Source organism: Erythranthe guttata, chromosome 3, assembly GCF_056151865.1.
Source record: "Erythranthe guttata isolate IM_541 chromosome 3, IM_541, whole genome shotgun sequence".
Classification (NCBI taxonomy): domain Eukaryota; kingdom Viridiplantae; phylum Streptophyta; class Magnoliopsida; order Lamiales; family Phrymaceae; genus Erythranthe; species Erythranthe guttata.
Window position 1 is genome coordinate 3475361 of NC_142535.1, and position 18925 is coordinate 3494285.

Consider the following 18925-nt stretch of genomic DNA (forward strand, 5'->3'; position numbering starts at 1 on the left):
TATATTGGAGAAAAAATGATGTACATAGGGATTTTAATTTGTATTTTGTATTTTGGCTGAAATATTTATAAGTACTAAAATTCACATATATTTACCCTAGACTAAAGGTGGGGGTAAGATTGTAATTACTCAAGAAAATATTACAAAACTAATGTCTTTACAATTTTGTAAGTTTGACCCAAAAAAATTGAAGGATATTTAATACGTCTTGTAATTGAGGGGTGAGTATGACACATACCATACTTCACGGGTGCAAAGTGAATTTTGCCCTTAATTTAATTATTGAGATTATAATCAAGGAATTATTTGACAAAACCCCCCTCATATGACATTTACTATTAGAGGGGATCCTTTTTTTTCCTCCAATATAAGATAAATCCATAATCTAATATTAAATTTTATAATACGGTTATACCCTTAATCAAACTAATACCTGCACAGTTTAACACTCGCATATCTCGTCGCCACCGAGGTTCATGGAAATCCGATTAGACGATCCCCCATCATCCCCTTTGACGAATTCGTTTCACCGCCTCGAAGACGACCTCCGATCTGTTCTCGCTCTCCAAGGACGACGAAAATTGTTTTCGGCTGCCAAATATGGATCCATTGAGTACCTCGCTGCTGAGGTAATCTCAATAATCTGCATTAGGATATTTTTTTTTGGTTTGTTCGGTGCCTTCACTTTCAGTTGTCGATGCCATTGACGATGGATATGGTCAGCACAAAAAGGGTTGCAATTGACTACGCAAAATCTGGTTTTGCATCTACGGTACACCAATCCTGAAAATATGATTTTTTTTTTTTTTCTGTATTTTGTTTCGTATTTATTTATTTATTTTTTCTTAATTCTTCCTTTTGTTGTCTACATCAATTTTCTTGATTTTGGATAAGGTTTTGATTTTTTTGTTAGAGACAGAGAAAAATAGATGACTTTTCTTTGTTCATGTACAGTGGATGATGGAGTTCCACATGGTCTCTCTTAATTTCCAATTTCAATTTTGAAGATTCTCAATTACTTCATTAGTTTCGATAATTTTTAGAGCTTATGTGCTCTGAATTTTTGCCTAGAGTTTTGATGTCTTGTTCTCAGATTATTGGCTATTTTTCAAGGGGAGATCATTGGTGGCGATCCACATAACGACGCCAAGGCAATGTAGGCGCCGCCACCAAGGCGATTCAAATAGTAGATTATGTTTTTTGGTTTGTTATATTGAGTTGTGTCAGAAGTGGATTACGTATGTTTTTAGTGGTTTTCGATAATTTTGTCGTGGATTACGTATGCTTTTAGTGTATTTCGATTTGTTTGTAGTGGATTACATCACTATTAAAGTGGATTACGTATGTTTTCAGTGGTTTTCGATAAGTTTGTCGTGGATTACGTATGCTTTTAGTAGTTTTCGATAATTTTGTAGTTTTTTTTGTTCTAGTAGTTTCTTAGAATTTTTAGTTGGTTTTCGCTGATTTTGATTTTTTGTAGCAGTTTTTGTTAAATTTTGGTAGGCGTTTTGGTTTTTTTGTTAAGCACATTGTATTTTTTACTTTTTTTTTTATTTTTTAATTTTTTAAACTTTTGTTTCATTTATTAACTTTTTTTCCATATCAAGTATATTAATCGATTATGGAGCATAGTCGATTAAGAAACTGACTACTAAAAATAACAAAGCACAACTACATAAAAGCGAAAATCAACATTTTTATACAAAACAAATAATATAATTGATTTATACAAATCGGAATATACACAAAAATCCACAAAAGAATTAAAAACTGAAGTCTACTACCTTAATCGACTACCAAAACGTATTCGATTAACACTGAATCGACTACCAAAGCATAGTCGATTAACTTAATCGACCACCAAAACGTAGTAAATTAACTTAATCGACTACCAAAACGTAGTCGATTGACCTCTGCAGACTTCCTCCCGCGACGTCTTCCGCCCAATCTACCTAAAAAAATCAAGATTTGCTCCTCATAGTCACCACGCCGCCGCCACACCATACCATCACCACCCCACTTCCATATTCTAACGGTTTTTTTTATTACAAATAAAGTAAATCACAACCCGCACCACCAACCCAAACAGAATCACCACCACCAAAAACACCTAAACAAAGCCACCCAAATCCAATTTTCTTCACGACCACCGCTAAATCCAAATAGAGGCAGCAAAATTAAATTAAAAAATCATAACCTGCATTCTGTTGGCATGTTAGCCAGTACAACAACAACGCCCTGATTTCTCTTCCACCGTATGCTACTCCGCCGTTCCCCAACATCGCTTCCGCTTGCCTCACCGGATTCTCATACGGCTCCGCCTACGAAGAAATACCGCCATCGCATAATCCTCTCCACCGCGTCGTCACCATAGTCTCGGACGCAGACTTCAAAGGCGCTTGGATTTGGGCTGCGGTGATGGTAGTGGTGGCGGAGTGGAGGGAGGATGGTGAGATTCGGATGGGGAGAAAAAAAAAGACGGCACAATGGTTAAGAATTTAGTTATTATAATCAAATAAGGGTATTATTGGAAATACAAAAATAACATTTTGACGGAATATGAGCTAAAGGGGTTTTCTTTAATTATTTTTTTGAGGGGGATTTTCCTTCCACATATTTTCTAGATAGGGAGGTGGTCTTGCTAATTTTCCCTATGTTTAAAATTTAAAAAAAAAAAAGTAATGAAATAAAATAATATAAGGATTATTTTAGGAACCCCTCATATGGAAATTAATATAACTAACCACCAAACGAATTACACCCTCCCTTATGATAATAATTTGACATACTCCCCTGGTCAATTTTGAAGTACCTAAAATGCCCTTTTAAAGTAAGTTTTAAACCAGAGTCAACTTACAGTCGTTTCCCTTTTCCTCTCAAAGTTTCCAGATTCAAATCCCACCCCATAGATCTCCAACCGGCGATCTTGCTTCCCGGAGTCATAACTCTCTCTCCGGTGGTCGAAATTCGATGGTTTGACTACCGTTAGAATTCTCCCGTCGGACTCTTTCTTCTGATGCTGATTTCATACAGTTTCAAGATCTCGATCTGTTTCTGCAATTGTTTTACAGTCGGCGCATATTTCGACGACGGTGGGTCTTGTTGGAGGTGTAATTTGTGTTTCGGCAGTCGGAATATAACGGGCTACTCACTGTTGGATTCCTCTCGTCGAGATCTATATTCTGATGGCAGTGTCGTTCATTTTTTTTTTCAGATTTATTTCTATATTTTCTTTTCATTTGCGAGCGCAGTACCTTGGGTAGTTAGCGGCGGCTAGGGTTTTGGTAGGAGGCGCTTGGGGTGAGGAGTCATTGGCGGTTTGGTCTAAAATTTGCAGGTATGGCCTCTTTTTCTCTATCTCTCGATCTCTTAGTATTTGTTGATTTTTGAGTGCTTTAATATTTCTACATTTTTTGTTGATTTGCACTAAAATAAAACAAAAAATTGTTTTAATTTTTCAATTGCAGCTTAATGGAAGCAATTGATCGTCTCCTTGAAGGTGTCAAAAAATTGGTTGAGGTTACATTTGCTTCAAGTTACAGTGTTCCACAAACTGTATACGTTATTGTACATTACTATACACTACTAGTTACATATAGTAACATGTTGTAACATATGCATATACTTTTGTTTTTTCGATTTGTATTTGTTGGTTATGAGGCGATTTATAATATAAATATTGAAATTATAATTTTTTGTTGTTGGGGTATATGAATTTCTTTTGTATAAGCCAATATTCGTGCGTGTGCATAACTGGTCGGCTAAAAATTTCGGATAAAAAAAACATAACTACGAATGACTATAGTTTACTACAGTTACACATGTAATTATTTTCAGTACAGTAAACAAATCAATTTTATAAAAAAAAAATTTAAAAAAATAATAAAAATATTATATATATAAAAAATAAAATAAAATAAACAAACATGTTTAAAAAAAATTAAATAAATTAGTAAAAATGCTAAATGCAGGACGAGAAATGTTGAATGCAATTTGGGCGAAAATTACATATGAGGGCAGTATAGTACTTTCACCTTTTCAGGGAGTATGTCTAAGGATGATTTCCGCATGGGCATAATTTATTTGACATCTAGAGGTGTATATAAAATAAGCCCAAATAATAATAATCTTCCGTAATTTTATAGTTTGAAATTTGAATTATATTTGCAATTATAAATGTTTCTGCTAAAATAAGTAAAATAAAGATAACTTGATTATGAATTCAAATAGTACAATAATAATATCCGGGCTTAATTCTAGTTTGAACCGTTGAAATGTACCATTTTGCTACTTTGCACGTTCAAAAATAATTAATAGCCTTTGGTACCATCAAAACATGTTTAATCGTCCAAGTGCACCCTAGTATATTTTCCGTGGCCATAATTTTTCATTGGTAACTTATTTTTTAATCGTCAACATGGTCATTTTTGCCTATTCAATTGATTTTTCATTCAAGGTGCAAAGGGCTAATGTACTTTCGAGCGAAAATAACTCTGTTGACAATCAGAAAATAGGCCAACAATGAAAATGCAGGACGGAATATAAACTAGGGTGCAATTTGAACGATTAAACATATTGTAATGATGCAAAGTGACATAAATGATTTTTTTAGGGTTCCAAGTACCGAAATAATACATTTCTAAGGTAAATTAAAAATTGCGTCAGAATACAAGGCACGATGCCAGCACACACATATACACACAAAAGTTGAAATAAGTCGAGATTGGAGATTCAAATCCATCTCATCTGGCACCATATTTTAGTCAACTCATTAAAAATAGTACTCCCACTAAACAAATTATTGATATATATATTAATTAATAATCAATTGAGTTGTCAACACTTCGTTTAAGTAACTTAACAGTTGGTGCGTTGACAAGCATTTAGTTTTGAGTATGGTTTGTGTATATTAGCTGTAATGTACTTGACATTTTTCTCTTTTTCATTTGCCTTGTGTGATTATTACGATATATTTTCTTTCACGAATACAGTAAGATGCAAGTACACGTATCGAACAAGTAATATAGTGGACTATGAAGTTTAAGTATCGATTTTACGAGAAAGATTCAACTATCGATCTACTCCTAAACGCTATCACAATTATATTTAGGTCCACCGTACACAGTCGAATTTGAAGTTGATTAAACTAAATTGAACTAAATTATTCTAGCACAAATAGAAAGTAAAAACAAATAAACAAATAAGCACGAAGATTTATCGAAAATAAACAAGCCTAAGATTTTATATTCCCCCTATGTGATTATTGATTTATCATTTTCCTTCAATTATGCAAGTTATTTAACTCGGATTACTAACATAAGATGTTAATTTAATCGTAATCCGCTTCAGCGTGTATTACGAATCTATTATTCAAGAACAAATTATTATATTCCTATGCAATTCAATTAAGAACAAATTACTATATTCCTATGCAATTCAATTAAGAACAAAACATTAAGCATAAATTTCAATCATGGCTACCTAACGTGTTAATTATATTGCTATGATATACCAAATTATATTATTAAACCGATCTTCCGATTCCAATTCAATAATAACAAGTATGAAATAGAAACTGGGCACATTCATGCACTTAATAAAACAAGTAGAAGAAATAGTTCGGGTTTAAAACTTGCATAAAATCATGGAAAACAGGTTCGCAGATCCCATATAAGGTTTGAATAAAATCCTACAATAAAAACTTAGTTACTCATAATTTGTACGAAAAATAATCGTTCTTCGTGTCTCACTAGTTGCTCTAAAATTTTGTGTTTATGGTGTAGAGATTTGTTGTTCTTATAGGCGTTTCTTGATAAAGAAGTACTGAAAATCCTAATAGGATTCAATTTCCGCAACTTTTCCCCACCAGGATCTGTTATTCGATTTTTACCATGTTAGAGTCCGAATTTGAAAAAATTGCGTGAGATAAAAGTTTTAGCCCATTGAAATAGTTTGTGTGAGATAAGAGTTGTAGCCCGTTGAAATAACTTCCCAATGCCAATGGAATTAGGCGATATGAGTCCCTCAATAATGGCCAGGTGTGCTTGTTTCACCTATAGTATTGAACCTAAGAACATCAAAGAAGCAATTCTTGATGAATTATTGCATTTTGGCCATGCAAGAAGAACTCGAGCAGTTTTCTCCGAATGATGTGTGGGAACTTGTTCGACAACCAGACATTGTCAATGTCATAGGTACCAAATGGGGTCTTAAGAATAAAACTGATGAGTTTGGAAACATAACAAGTAATAATGCTAGGCTATTTGCTCAAGGATATACTCAGATTGAAGGAGTATATTTTGATGAAACGTTTGGCACTGTTGCTCAACGAGTCCATAAGATTCTTACTTGTTGTGTCATGTGTTCTAAAACTCAAGTTATTTCAAATGGACGTTAAGAGTGATTATTTAAATGTTTTTTTTTTCTAAATGATGAAGTCTTTGTTGAACAATCAAAGGGTTTTCAAGATTCTCGTAAAACCAATCATGTGTATAGACTCAAAAATACCTTGTATGGTTTGAAACAAGCCCCTTGTGCTTGGTATGAAATCTTAGAATATATTATATTATTTGAGTTATAGATATCTTGTAATATTAGGATTCTAGTATGAATCAGTTACCTAGATTAGTTAGGATCTAGTTATTTAGTTAAACTCTATTAGCTCGTATTATTTATTTATATATATTCCATGTAAATCAACCCATAATACAATGGGGGTTTTCTATTAAGTATTATTTCTCTCCTTCTCCAATTCTATTCTTCCTATATGATATCAGAGCACCAGGTTTTTTTAACCTAGCCGCCTTTCTCCTCCATGGCGGTGACCACCAAATTTTCTCTCTCCCCCGGCGGTGGTAATCTAATAACTTTCTTTTTTCTATATTTTCCATGAACACCATCCGAATTTTCTCCCTCCCCCGGTGGTGCATCTTCTCTATCTTTTTCGAGATCTTTTTCTATCATATCCATGAACACCACCCAAATTTCCTCCCTCCCCCGGTGGTAGTACTCTTTTCTTCCAACTATATTCTTTTCTGATATCATCTTCTTCTTCTTCTTAGTCGGTTAATCTTTTTTCTCTCTCTTTAATCTCTATCCTACTTTTAATTATTCTTCTCCCCCCTCTCATATATCTCTACACAAAGTCTCTCTCTTTTCTATCTCGATTCAAACAAAAAAAAATAGTTTTGCAAAAGCAATTTATTTCCTCCCCGTTGTTTTCTTCTTTCTATTTTGGTTTTATCAATTTGGCAGATATTTTCACAAAGGATTTCACCATTGCTGGATTTCGCGGATTCTTGTCCAGTATTCACGTTTGGTGTTTATTCGTTCCGACTGCGGGAGCGTGTTAGCAAGTGATTGTCCAGTCTTCACGTTTGGTGTTTATTCGTTCCGACTGCGGGAGCGTGTTAGCAAGTGATTGTCCAGTCTTCACGTTCGTCACGTTTCGACTGCGGGGGCGTGTTATAATATATTATATTATTTGAGTTATAGATATCTTGTAATATTACGATTCTAGTATGATTCAGTTACCTAGATTAGTTAGGATCTAGTTACCTAGTGAAACTCTATTAGCTCGTATTATTTCTCAATATATATTCCATGTAAATCAACCCATAATACAATGGGGGTTTTCTATTAAGTATTATTTATCTCCTTCTCCAATTATATTCTTCCTATATGAAAGATTCACAACTTTTTTTTGTTTGAAAAAGATTATAGAAGAGCGGGAGTGGATAAAACCTTATTTGTAAAGAAAATAAAAAATAAGTTTCCCATAGCTCAAATTTATGTGGATGATATTGTTTTTGGATCTATTTATAGTAACAAAAAGGATGAGTTTGTTGTTGAGATGTCAAAAGAACTAGAAATGAGTATGGTAGGTGAACTAACATACTTTCTTGGATACAGGGAAACAACTAGAAAGTGAGATCACATAGCACATACGTTAAGAATCTGGTGAACAAATTTGGGTTAGAAAAGGCAAAGTTTCTGAAAGCTCCCATGAGTACAAATGATAAGTTGGGACAAGACTGTGATGCAGGCACAATCGTTGATCCAAAACCGTATAGGAGTATGATATGAAGTTTTTTTTTAATCTTACTGTGAGTAGACCTGACACTTATTATAGTGTAGTTGTGTGTCCTAGGTACCAAGTAAATTCTAAGGAGAGTCATTTGACTTATATAAAACGTATCATTCGATATGTCAATGGAACAGCTGACTTGAGAATTTGGTTTTCTAAAGACACTAACAGATCAAAGTATTCAGACTTTGCTAGGGTATTCTGTGGAGCAGTATTGTGTCCTCGTTGCTATTGTGGCGACACATACATCTTTGTTGTAAAAATCTCAGTAGAGTCATTCGTCATCTGAAGGGAGTTCAGGATTGGAGGAATTAAGTTCAATAAAGTGCAGATAGATGAGCTGCGTGAAGAAACACGAATCTGGGGTCAACATGTAACATTAGTAATGTTAGATTTTAATAGATGAAAGTAATTTAAACTATATCATAAGGAGTACTTTAGAAGAAAAAAATGCGTTGAAATTAAATGAATTACGAATCTGTTTTTATCTAAACATATGTGCATTTAAATCCAGTTATATACAATTTGCCCCAAAATATCAATCGAAAATACATACCTAAATTAATGCACGATGAGCCAGCTAACTAGGATTACTCTAATCGTGGTATAAAACAGGTAGTAGTTTAATCGTTGAATCCACGTAATTATTAAAAATGGCAGCCTTGAAGCGTAATCACTAGTCATCCATACGTTTCCTCTCCTCCAATGTCATTATCACAACCTAATTATGATTAAATTGAGCCTAATCCACTTAATTACTATTGAATTATTGTTAATTTTTAATTGTGTTAGTGTCACTACTAAGGATATCATATTATACATTTTGACTTAAAATATTATAATTTTTTTTGGTTGTATTTCAATCATACAAAAGGATATTGTATAATACTCTTAATCATGCCGCTAACTAATTGTCAAAGCTTAAAACAATTAATTTAAGTGCTACGTTTAAATATAAATTTAATTATTTGGTATTTAATTAACATGAGTTGGTGTTTGTATGCATTTTTCATTTTTGAGCTCGATTCATTGAACATAATAAACACAAATTTAAATTCAAGTCAATTAATATTTTCTCTATTCATAAATAAGTGTCTCTTTTCAGTTTTTACAAAGATTAATAAACTCAATAAATGTAGCTCGATTTTAGAAAAATCACGTAAAAATGACTAAAACAACATTTATCATTTAATGATTTATAAGAGATTGTTGAATTTGAATGCCTATCAAAGTCCACTCATCTGTTGAGACAGACTACATGTTACGACATTAGGTGACGTAACAGAATTGTTGTGTTGTCACAGTAATAAATCTACGAAAAGCAGAATAAAGAACACAACAATTTAATGTGGTTCGGATACAAATGTACCCTACATCCACGAGGACTTGCAAAACTAGTTCAGATTTAAGTGTACATTAATAGGACTTAATAAAACACTAAAGACTCCCTCTTTATGTGATACGCCGTTCTTGCACACGACTCGAACTTGTTGATAATCAAAGCAATTCCTCCTCCGCACTCTTGGACTTCCTCCAATGTTGAACTTCCTTCAAACGGCGGATCGACCTCTCCCGAGATCTTTTAAGCACTTCTCCCGAAACGCCGATCTTCTTTATGGCCTGGTAGAAGAAACATGTTCTGTTGCCACACCTGCCGTGCAGACAGGGCTGCAGCACGGGCTGCACCCTTCAAAGCCTTTATGCTGGGATTTTTCTTATTAAAGCTCCATGGGACTCATATGAGGTTGAGGGCCTTATATAGGCACGAAATCCACCACCCTAAACCTAACTTGAGCCCTAAGAAATCGATTAACTAGGTAATAGAATTCTAGTTGATTTCTACTTCTATTCTAGATAAGTACAAAAGATACCTAACTAGAATATAATACATGGAAATAAATCTAAGTCCTAATAAAAATATAACAAGAATAGGACTCTAATTAATTCCAAAATAAACATGGAAAATAAATCTTTGCCAATCTTTAATTTCCACGTATGGCGGATTTCTTCAATCTTCACAAACGGAAATTTGGTGCCAACAGAGAGAATTAATGTTTTGAGCTGCGTTAATAAGGTAGAAACCGGAAAAAATGTATTTAAGGAATTATTGGAAATTTAAAGTGACAATAATATTGAAAAAATAGATAGTTATTGTGGAACAGAGGGAGTAACCAATAATATATTTATAAAAGTTCTTGTGTAATTTGTTGAAACCAATAAAATTGTTTTGAAGTTCGAGAACACTTCAATCGGATGCATCGATTCAAATTCGAGCTCGATTCACTTACCTCTTCAAATGACACAAATATTGAGAATTTTTTTGCATAATAGTGGATAGGACAAGCAATTGAGCCGGGCCTAATCGCAGCTCGATGGCTCGACCCAATTATATTTGAGCTGAATCTAATTTTTAGTGAGGTGAATCGAGTTTGAGCCATTAAATTCGATTTAATTATGAACCGACTTTGAGCCTACTAGTTCAACCCAAATCAGACCGACCCGATTAAATTAATAATAAAAATATAATATATTTACTATTTTAATGATATACATCTAGAAAAGATTTGAAAGTATATTTAGAGTAACTTGTAATTGTTTAATGTTTTTTCACTTAGAAATCATGATAAATTTTTGGTCATATAATTAGTTAATTAACTATTAAATATTTGTGACTTTAAAATTCATTTGTTTCAAGGAATATACATTGTTTTCATCTTATTTTGTATCTATGGTTTCTATATTATTTTGCTCTTCATGAATATTTTAAGTTTTGGTCTTTTGATGCGAATGTTATTTTTCTTTTTGAACGCTTTCGTCTGCAAAGTTATAAAATATGTAATTTGTATATTGTTCGATATAAGCGAATATAAATCCCAAAATCTGAAAAAAAAAATACATAAGTCGAGTTTAAACCTTTAGTAAATGAAACCCAACAGTATATAAGTTTGAGTCTAATGTAATGAAGTGCGATAACATATGAACTTGAGTCAACTCAAGCTCTGTTCACATTGCCTGATTGACAGTCCAGTAGCCGGGAAAAAAAATTTTGTTTCAAAACCATTTATTGATCGTATGGGACAATTCTATTTCTATATGACATATATGTGTGGGACCCAAAACAAAATGTCAAACAAAAAGAAAAAGAAAAATAATAAAATAATGAAAATCAGTGATTGGAAGATGACTTGTGAGAGAGAAGAAATCCTATGCTATATAATGATGGGCAGGTGAAGAGCTCTAACACCACATTATAGAGAGAGAAAAAAAGAGTGAGCCTAGAGAGAGATTATTTTCAATTCTTTCTTCTTCTCACTTGCACACACTTCACCTTTTTTTTTATTATCTTTTTTTTTTTTCCCCCTTAATTGCTATTTTTTTAATTAATAATAATATTGATCCCTCTTCTTCTTTTTTTTCTTCCTATTTGTTTTTGCAATTTGAGGGCTTTATTAGTTGTTCCCTCAAGTGGATTTCAAGGGTTGTCTATTTGTATACCCTTGCATAAATCCAAATAACAAAATTATATTAATTAAATAAATATTTTTTTTTTTATTTTTATTTATGTGTGCTTAAATCTTTCTTAATTTTGTTGTTAATAAACAGCTCTCCTGTTCTTTAATTTTACTAAGAACCAGGCCCTTCTGCTGTTTTTATTTCATTTAATTTTATTTTTATTTCATTCTATTTTATTTTAATTCGATATTTTATTATCGAATAAACAATTAATTAATTAATTTGTAGAAAAATGGCAGCTACGATGGATTTTTGGGGTAGTAATGTTGATGAAAATTCATTTAGGGGTGGTGGTGAATTAATGGAAGCACTTGAACCTTTTATGAAAAGTGCTTCTTCCACACCCATTTCTACTTCTTCCACTCTCCCCCCTTCTCTCTCTTCTAATTATCCTCCTTCCTTTTCTTCTTTTCCCTCTAACAATAATGACCAATATTTTAGTGTCATTAATTATCCTAATTCCTCCTCCTTTCCCTCCAGTTCATATCCCTACAATTCGTACAATCCCTCTCCCACTCCTAATTATTCGTTCGGGCCGGTCCAGGACGTTCAGATGTGGGGCCCACTTCAAGCCCATAATAGTAATTTCCCTATCCCTAGGCCCGTTTACGTGCCTCCGAAGCCGGCGAAACTGTACCGGGGAGTGCGGCAGCGCCACTGGGGGAAATGGGTGGCGGAGATCCGCCTCCCCAAGAACCGCACCCGCCTCTGGCTCGGCACCTTCGACACGGCGGAGGAGGCGGCGCTGGCCTACGACAGGGCGGCGTACAAGCTGAGGGGTGACTCGGCGCGGCTCAACTTCCCGCACCTCCGCCGCGCCGGCGGCGAGTACACGCCCCTCCATGCCAGCGTCGACGCCAAGCTGCAGTCCATCTGCCGGAATCTGGCCGAGGGCAAGAGCGCCGACGGCGGCGCCGCCAAGAAATGCAAGAAATCCAAAAAGGCAGCCTCCACCGCCGCTGCCGCCGCCACCACCACGGCGGCGGCGGCGACTGTGAAGGAGGACAGCAAGTACCGTCAAACGGTTGAACCCGAGAGCGACGGTTCGGGTGGGCTTTCACCCGAATCCGAACTCAGGTTCCCGGATTTCGAGTTTCGGGTTTCGGGTTTCGCGGAGGAAGAACTGCCCGGATGGGAGATGGGATCGTTGCCCAAATATCCATCATATGAAATTGATTGGGCTGCTTTGTAATTTATTGAAACTAGCAGCCCTTTCTTGCAAAAAAATATTAAAATAGGTTTTTCTTTTTTTTTTTTAAATATGTCCGTTGGTGCTGCTGCTGCAATGAAGTTTTTGGCATTTGCAGCATGGCACATAAGTCTTTGAAATTTATTTAATGTATTTGTAGATTAATTTAGGAGGTTAATTATTGGTAATTTGTAATTAGATTAGTCTCTAATACTTGTTTAGCTGGTTTTAACATGGCTAAACCAGATTAGGGACGCATTTTATTCTTTTGTAATTTCATACTGTTTATCTTTGTAATATTATTTAGCATTTAGTTATCTTTTGACATGACTCTAAGATTGGTTTCATTTTTGTGATGTTTTATTATATGGATGAAATTAACTTACTATGAACAATAATTTCGAAGGAACAAACCATGTGATTCAAACAGATTTTGTTCGAATGATGTTGTCCGAATGATGCTACACTCAATCAATTTTGTCATTACCTAATTTGGTTACTTGTGATAAAATTTTGCCTGAAAATCGAACAGATTGTAACAAATTTTGGCATTATTGGGGAAAAAAATCTGATTTTTTTCTGAACTAAAATTTGCTTTTCATTTCACTATCGAAATTTTTGGATTTGTTTTGGAAATAGTTTTGGAAAATCAAGAATTTCTTAAACATGAAAGAATGAAAAAATGCAAGTCAAAACTCGGTTGTTAAATCGTGAATCAAATTGAAAATCGTTTTGTTAAAATGTTGAGTCGTAACTTAGAAGAGTTTTTATTTTTTCTTAAACAATGTTATAAATATTAATATATTAAATGATGAGAAAAATACAATTGAAGTCCCTTATATTTGCTCCTAATTCACATTTGGTCCCCTAACATATACAAAAATCACATTTGGTCACTTAAGTTACAACATTATTACGCGGTTGGCCCCCATTCCATCAAATTAAGGTAAAACCTTTGATGCAAAATTTGTCTTTTAACGGATCAGTCTACTTTACAAAATAAACTGTAGCGATTTATGAAGAATTAAATTCCATGCCATATATGGTTAGAAAGATGTTGAAGTCTAGTTTTCCAACAACAAAAATAATGGTTTAAAATACAAAGGTCTGAGGAAGAATTTATACTCATTTTTCTAGAGTCTGCCCACTACACTCGAGAAATTTGACAACTTTGTGTCTTTTGGTATTTCTAATAATTTTACTTATTTTATTAGTTTATTTTTGAATTATTATTCTCGTTATCCGTTAATTAGTTCATATTCTATGTAATTCATGAGTCAAGGTCAAGTTTACCAAGAAGTTGATAAGTCATTCAAGTTGGTATTTTCCTATGTTTTGGAGAGATGTTTCAAAAATCCCATATAAGGCTTATCAATGAATAAAATCAGTATAAGCATTTAAGTTTAAAAATATGTTGAAAGTATCTTGCATCGAGAGTGAGTGATTCATCTTTAAAAGTGAGTGATTGGTTTAGTCGAGTGATTCCGCGATTAATGGCGTTGAGTAATTCCGTTTCCGCCAGTTGAGTGATTCCCTCTCATAATATATTCTCTATTTCCTTTTACGTTGCGGGTTTCAATCAACATCAAGCATCAAGAGACTAAAAATGTTTCATTTTAGAATAAGAAGGATGAAAAATATTTTAGTCGTATATATGAGGGACCAAAACTATTTTTTCCCGTTCTTTCTGACTAAATTTTGTTAATTACTAACAACACATTAATGGAGAAGATCAAATGCTTCATAATGTGGTAAATCGAGGGACCAACAATATTTGTTTTCCGTAACATGGGGGAACGAAAATAATTTAGCCGTAAACAAGAATGATCAAAAGTGTATTTTTCCATTAAATCATATAGACATATTTATGATACATTGCATAGTATTAATAACAAAAACAAAATATATCCCATAAGAATCTCTAGGGATAATTATAGTTTTATTCCATATATTTACCATCCAAAACGATTTTAGTCATCAAACTTTTGCTGCCACTAAATTAGTCGTTAAACTTACGATTTTTTAACACTTTTGGTTCGCCCGTTGAATTTCTAAGTTAAGATGAATGGAATGTCACATACGCCGCAATGACATTTATTTGGCAGTCAAAATTGAGTTAGAATACACCCTTAGGCTTTTTATGAGATTAAACATAAAGGTGGAGTGACACCTCATTCTCTCTCCCAATTTCCTTTTGGAATCCTCCAATTGAGCTGAAATTCGGTAACACAAGAATTGCAAAACTCTACCTTAGCAAGTTTTGGATTGTTTGTCAAGTTGAACATCTCAATCGCGCAACCAACATCGTCGATTTTGGTAAGTTTCTTCAAATCTGCTAACTTTAAACTTCAATTTTGGAATTTGACAGGTTGTAGATTTAATTTAATTTCAAGTTGTTCATTGTAGCATTAAAAGACGAGTAGAAACTCTAATTACAGCTTTCGGGGTTCATATCCAGTGAGCTCTGAGGCTCATTCAACACCACAAGTGACTCGTATGTTGAATCCATTTGCCATTAATGGAGTAAAATGCGTTTATTTTATTTCAACCCATCTAGGAAAAATAGTTCACAAACCATAAGAGATAAACTTTATTGAAATTTATTGAATGTAGGATAGATTATATATGGTGCCACTAATTGGGGATTAAATTTATTTTAAAAAGCAATTTATTTTCCATAATTTAACATTAGTTATGGATTGTAATTATCTTATTTAATTTGTATACTCTTGTTTGGTGACAAATTTCAATCCAATGGACTTGAATACTTTTCTTCAAAATGCTCTTTTTGGCCGACGGACCACTTCACTATAGCACGCGCATGGATTCTAATAATCAATTCTTATCTCTCTCAACAATTTTTGCCTTACCATATTTTCTTATTCTCTTGCTTTTATTTCTTACTATAACTTAATATCAAAACGAAATCACGAAACAGTAGAACGACCATAAGAAGTTTTAGGTTCCGTAGATGCTACACTCAGTAAAATACATCCGGCGATTTTATACAATTCATCTACACATAATAACACATAGCTATGTGTGTGTGTTTAGTGAATAGTTATTTATATAGATCTACGGTTAAAAATCACCCGATATGTTACACCAGGTGTAGCATCTCATAAAACCGGAATTTTATTAGGTTAAAAGAAAATCATATAAACAATTCTTAATCTAAGCCTATGAAGTTAAGAACAAGAACGGTCATACTATTTGAATGGCCTCGTACGGTCAATGATGGGCCTAGAACATGATAAAAGGTCCGACTTAAAGAAACTGTTGACGGACTGGATGTTGTCGGGCCCACATGATCATGTCGAGGTTGACATTTTTGGAATGAGAACCATTACCGTTTGATTTCTATTTTATACAATCGGGACTAACAAAATTCTATTAATTTAGTGAAATATTAAAATATCAAAACTAATAGTTTAGTGTTTTTTTATGGAGTAATATTATTTAAACGAGATTATTAATTTATCAAAGTTCTACACTTCTAATGTAGAACAAACTTTTTGTTGACTCGGTAGCGAGCCAAGTGAGGACCAAGGATCCACATAGCGCGAGCTAGGCTGCAAGGCATCGATTAAAATAGGGTAAACTTCATTTTACCTACCTGAACTATACCCAACGTGTAAAATACCCCCCTGAACTTCAAAATGAACCAAAATAACCCCTCCCTTTTATTGGTCAACGTTAAATATGTCAAAAACATTAACACCGTTAGTTTATATAGAAAAACCGTTAGTTTTAATGTGATTTTACACTTTTGCCCCCCAAATCTTCTTCTTCCTCCCTTCTTCTCCATCTTCCTTCTCCATAATTTTTTAAATTTTTTTCTTTTTTCTTTTTTCTTTTCCCCATTGCCGAACCTGTAGAAATTGATGTGAAGTTTGGTGGGCTGGAAATGTATATTGCATCCATTTCTTACTCTTCTTACTTCCGATTTTCCATGGGCCAATTGCCTTTTTAAATTGCCAAAATTTAATTTCAACATTGGCAATTCACCATTTCTTCACACACAGACAGAGTAGAGTCAACCGTTACATAGAATTCAAAGTTTCTCAACCAATCTTCCATGCCATTTTTTTTTTGCTATACCACAGATGAAATATTTAAGTTTCAATTGCATACTTCTCGATTCATAAAGACACACACATAGAGATTCAGTTGAAAGAGGCGGTGAGCGAACAGATTTTGATTGTCATTTAGTTTTTCTTCTTTCTTTTCTTTTTGCAGGGGGATTTCAAGAGGTGAACGATGCAAAAAGGGTTATCACTTATCTGTTAATTTCGATAGTATCAAATTTTATTTTATTTTTGGTTCTATTTGTGGAGTTTCAATTCAGTTGCATGTTGTCTGTTGGTTCATTCGCCGGGGAATGACGTCATTTATATGTCTCGGCTCTGAAAATTCTTATATTTAAATCTCTTTTTTTTTTTTTTCCTTTCGTAAAAGTAATTGTTGACGTGAAGAAATAATTAAACAGAGGGGTAAATTTGTCGAAAAAAATAACAGCTGGAATAAATGTAATAATTGAAAAGAGTCAACATGCCACGTCAGCAAGGGAAGACGAATTTTAAACAGAAGGGCCGTTTTGGTACATTTTGAAGTACAGGGGGGATTTTTATACGTTGGGTATAGTTCAGATAGGTAAAATGAACTTTACCCATTAAAATATGATAGGATATAATTAAATTACTCTACAGTCAAGGAGTCGTAATAATAATAAGAAGAAAAAAGACGAAAAAAAAAAACATAATTTTGAACAATCTGGATACGAACAGTTTTCTGATACGTTTGAGATAAAAATGAACACTCTCAAAAGAGAAAACAAAAGGATTAAATGAGATGAAATCATCGTACGGAATTATAAACTAGGGCCTCGTTTGATTGCCAAGATGGCAAGATAAGATTAGTCAAGATAAAATTATATAATTTAATGACAATCCAATTATTTTATCGGACCCCAAGACATCCTACAAAAATACTTCCTAAAAGGCAAGATAAGACAAGATAAATTGCGATAATATAATATTTGCGGGTCGACCCAGCAAGTTATTGAGGATACCAAACATCAAACAAAATCCAACTATGTAGTTAAGGATGACAAATCTCCCTAACCAAACGAGGCCTAGATGAACTTTCCATCTAGGGCATATTACAAATAAGCCCATCAGTGGGAACTTATTCATAAAGAGATCCAGACAATATTCTCCTTTACCAATAAGTCCACACATGGTCCAGATTTATGTAAATGACTAAAATAACCCCTCTTACTTTAATATGCTCCAATTTCATCCTTAACTTACTTTAACTTCAATTTGACCCCAACTTTCACAAATTATTCAATTTTGACCCAAAACTTTTTTTTTTTCACAAATTTTTTTTTTTTCAAAAACTTTTTTTTCCCGCCGGATTCCGGCGTTGACCGGCGGTCAACGCCGGTCTCCGGCGTTGACTTTTTATTTTTTTTTTTTTATTTTTTTTTTCCTTCCGGATTTTTTTTCCGGATTCCGGCGTTGACTTTTTAATTTTTTTTTTTTTTTTTTTTTTTTTTTCCTTCCGGATTTTTTTTCCGGATTCCGGCGGTGACCGGCGGTCAACGCCGGTCTCCGGCGTTGACTTTTTAATTTTTTTTTTTTTTTTTTTCTTTTTTTTTTTTTTTCCGTTTAAACAGCAATATTGCTGTGAATGACAGTAATATTAACTATATTACTGTTAAACACAGTAAAATTAACTAAACTATAGTTTAACACATTGATATTGCTATATTAATCTCTAGCACATTAATATTAACACAACAAAATTCATTATTATTGTATAATAAAGTAATATTACTATGTTGTCCGTTCAACAAATGTAAACAAAATAAAAAAAACCAAAAGAATTAATATTACTGTGAGTGACAGTAATATTACTATAGCAACAGTAATATTACAATAGTAGACAGTAATATTATTACGTTACTCCGTGAATAACTCGAACAAACAAAAAATCCAAACAAAATAATAATATTGATGTGGTTGACAGGAATATTACTATAACAACAGTAATATTACCGTCAACCACAGTAATATTATTGTGTTTACAGTAATATTACAATAATAGACAGTAATATTAATACGTTACTCCGT

General features: G+C 33.5%; 1 protein-coding gene and 1 long non-coding RNA gene across 2 annotated transcripts; both read left to right on the plus strand.

Moving 5' to 3' along the window:
* The first annotated feature begins 257 nt into the window (after positions 1 to 257).
* Positions 258 to 1366, plus strand: LOC105973930 (uncharacterized). The gene is made up of 2 exons (XR_001174296.2): positions 258 to 772; positions 1094 to 1366. It is a non-coding gene; the product is annotated as an uncharacterized LOC105973930 (long non-coding RNA).
* A 10424-nt stretch (positions 1367 to 11790) lies between these two features.
* Positions 11791 to 13087, plus strand: LOC105973929 (ethylene-responsive transcription factor RAP2-13). The gene has a single exon (XM_012998971.2). It carries the CDS (start codon positions 11832 to 11834, stop codon positions 12789 to 12791), a length of 960 nt encoding a protein of 319 aa, XP_012854425.2. The 5' UTR covers positions 11791 to 11831; the 3' UTR covers positions 12792 to 13087.
* The last annotated feature ends 5838 nt before the right edge of the window (positions 13088 to 18925 follow it).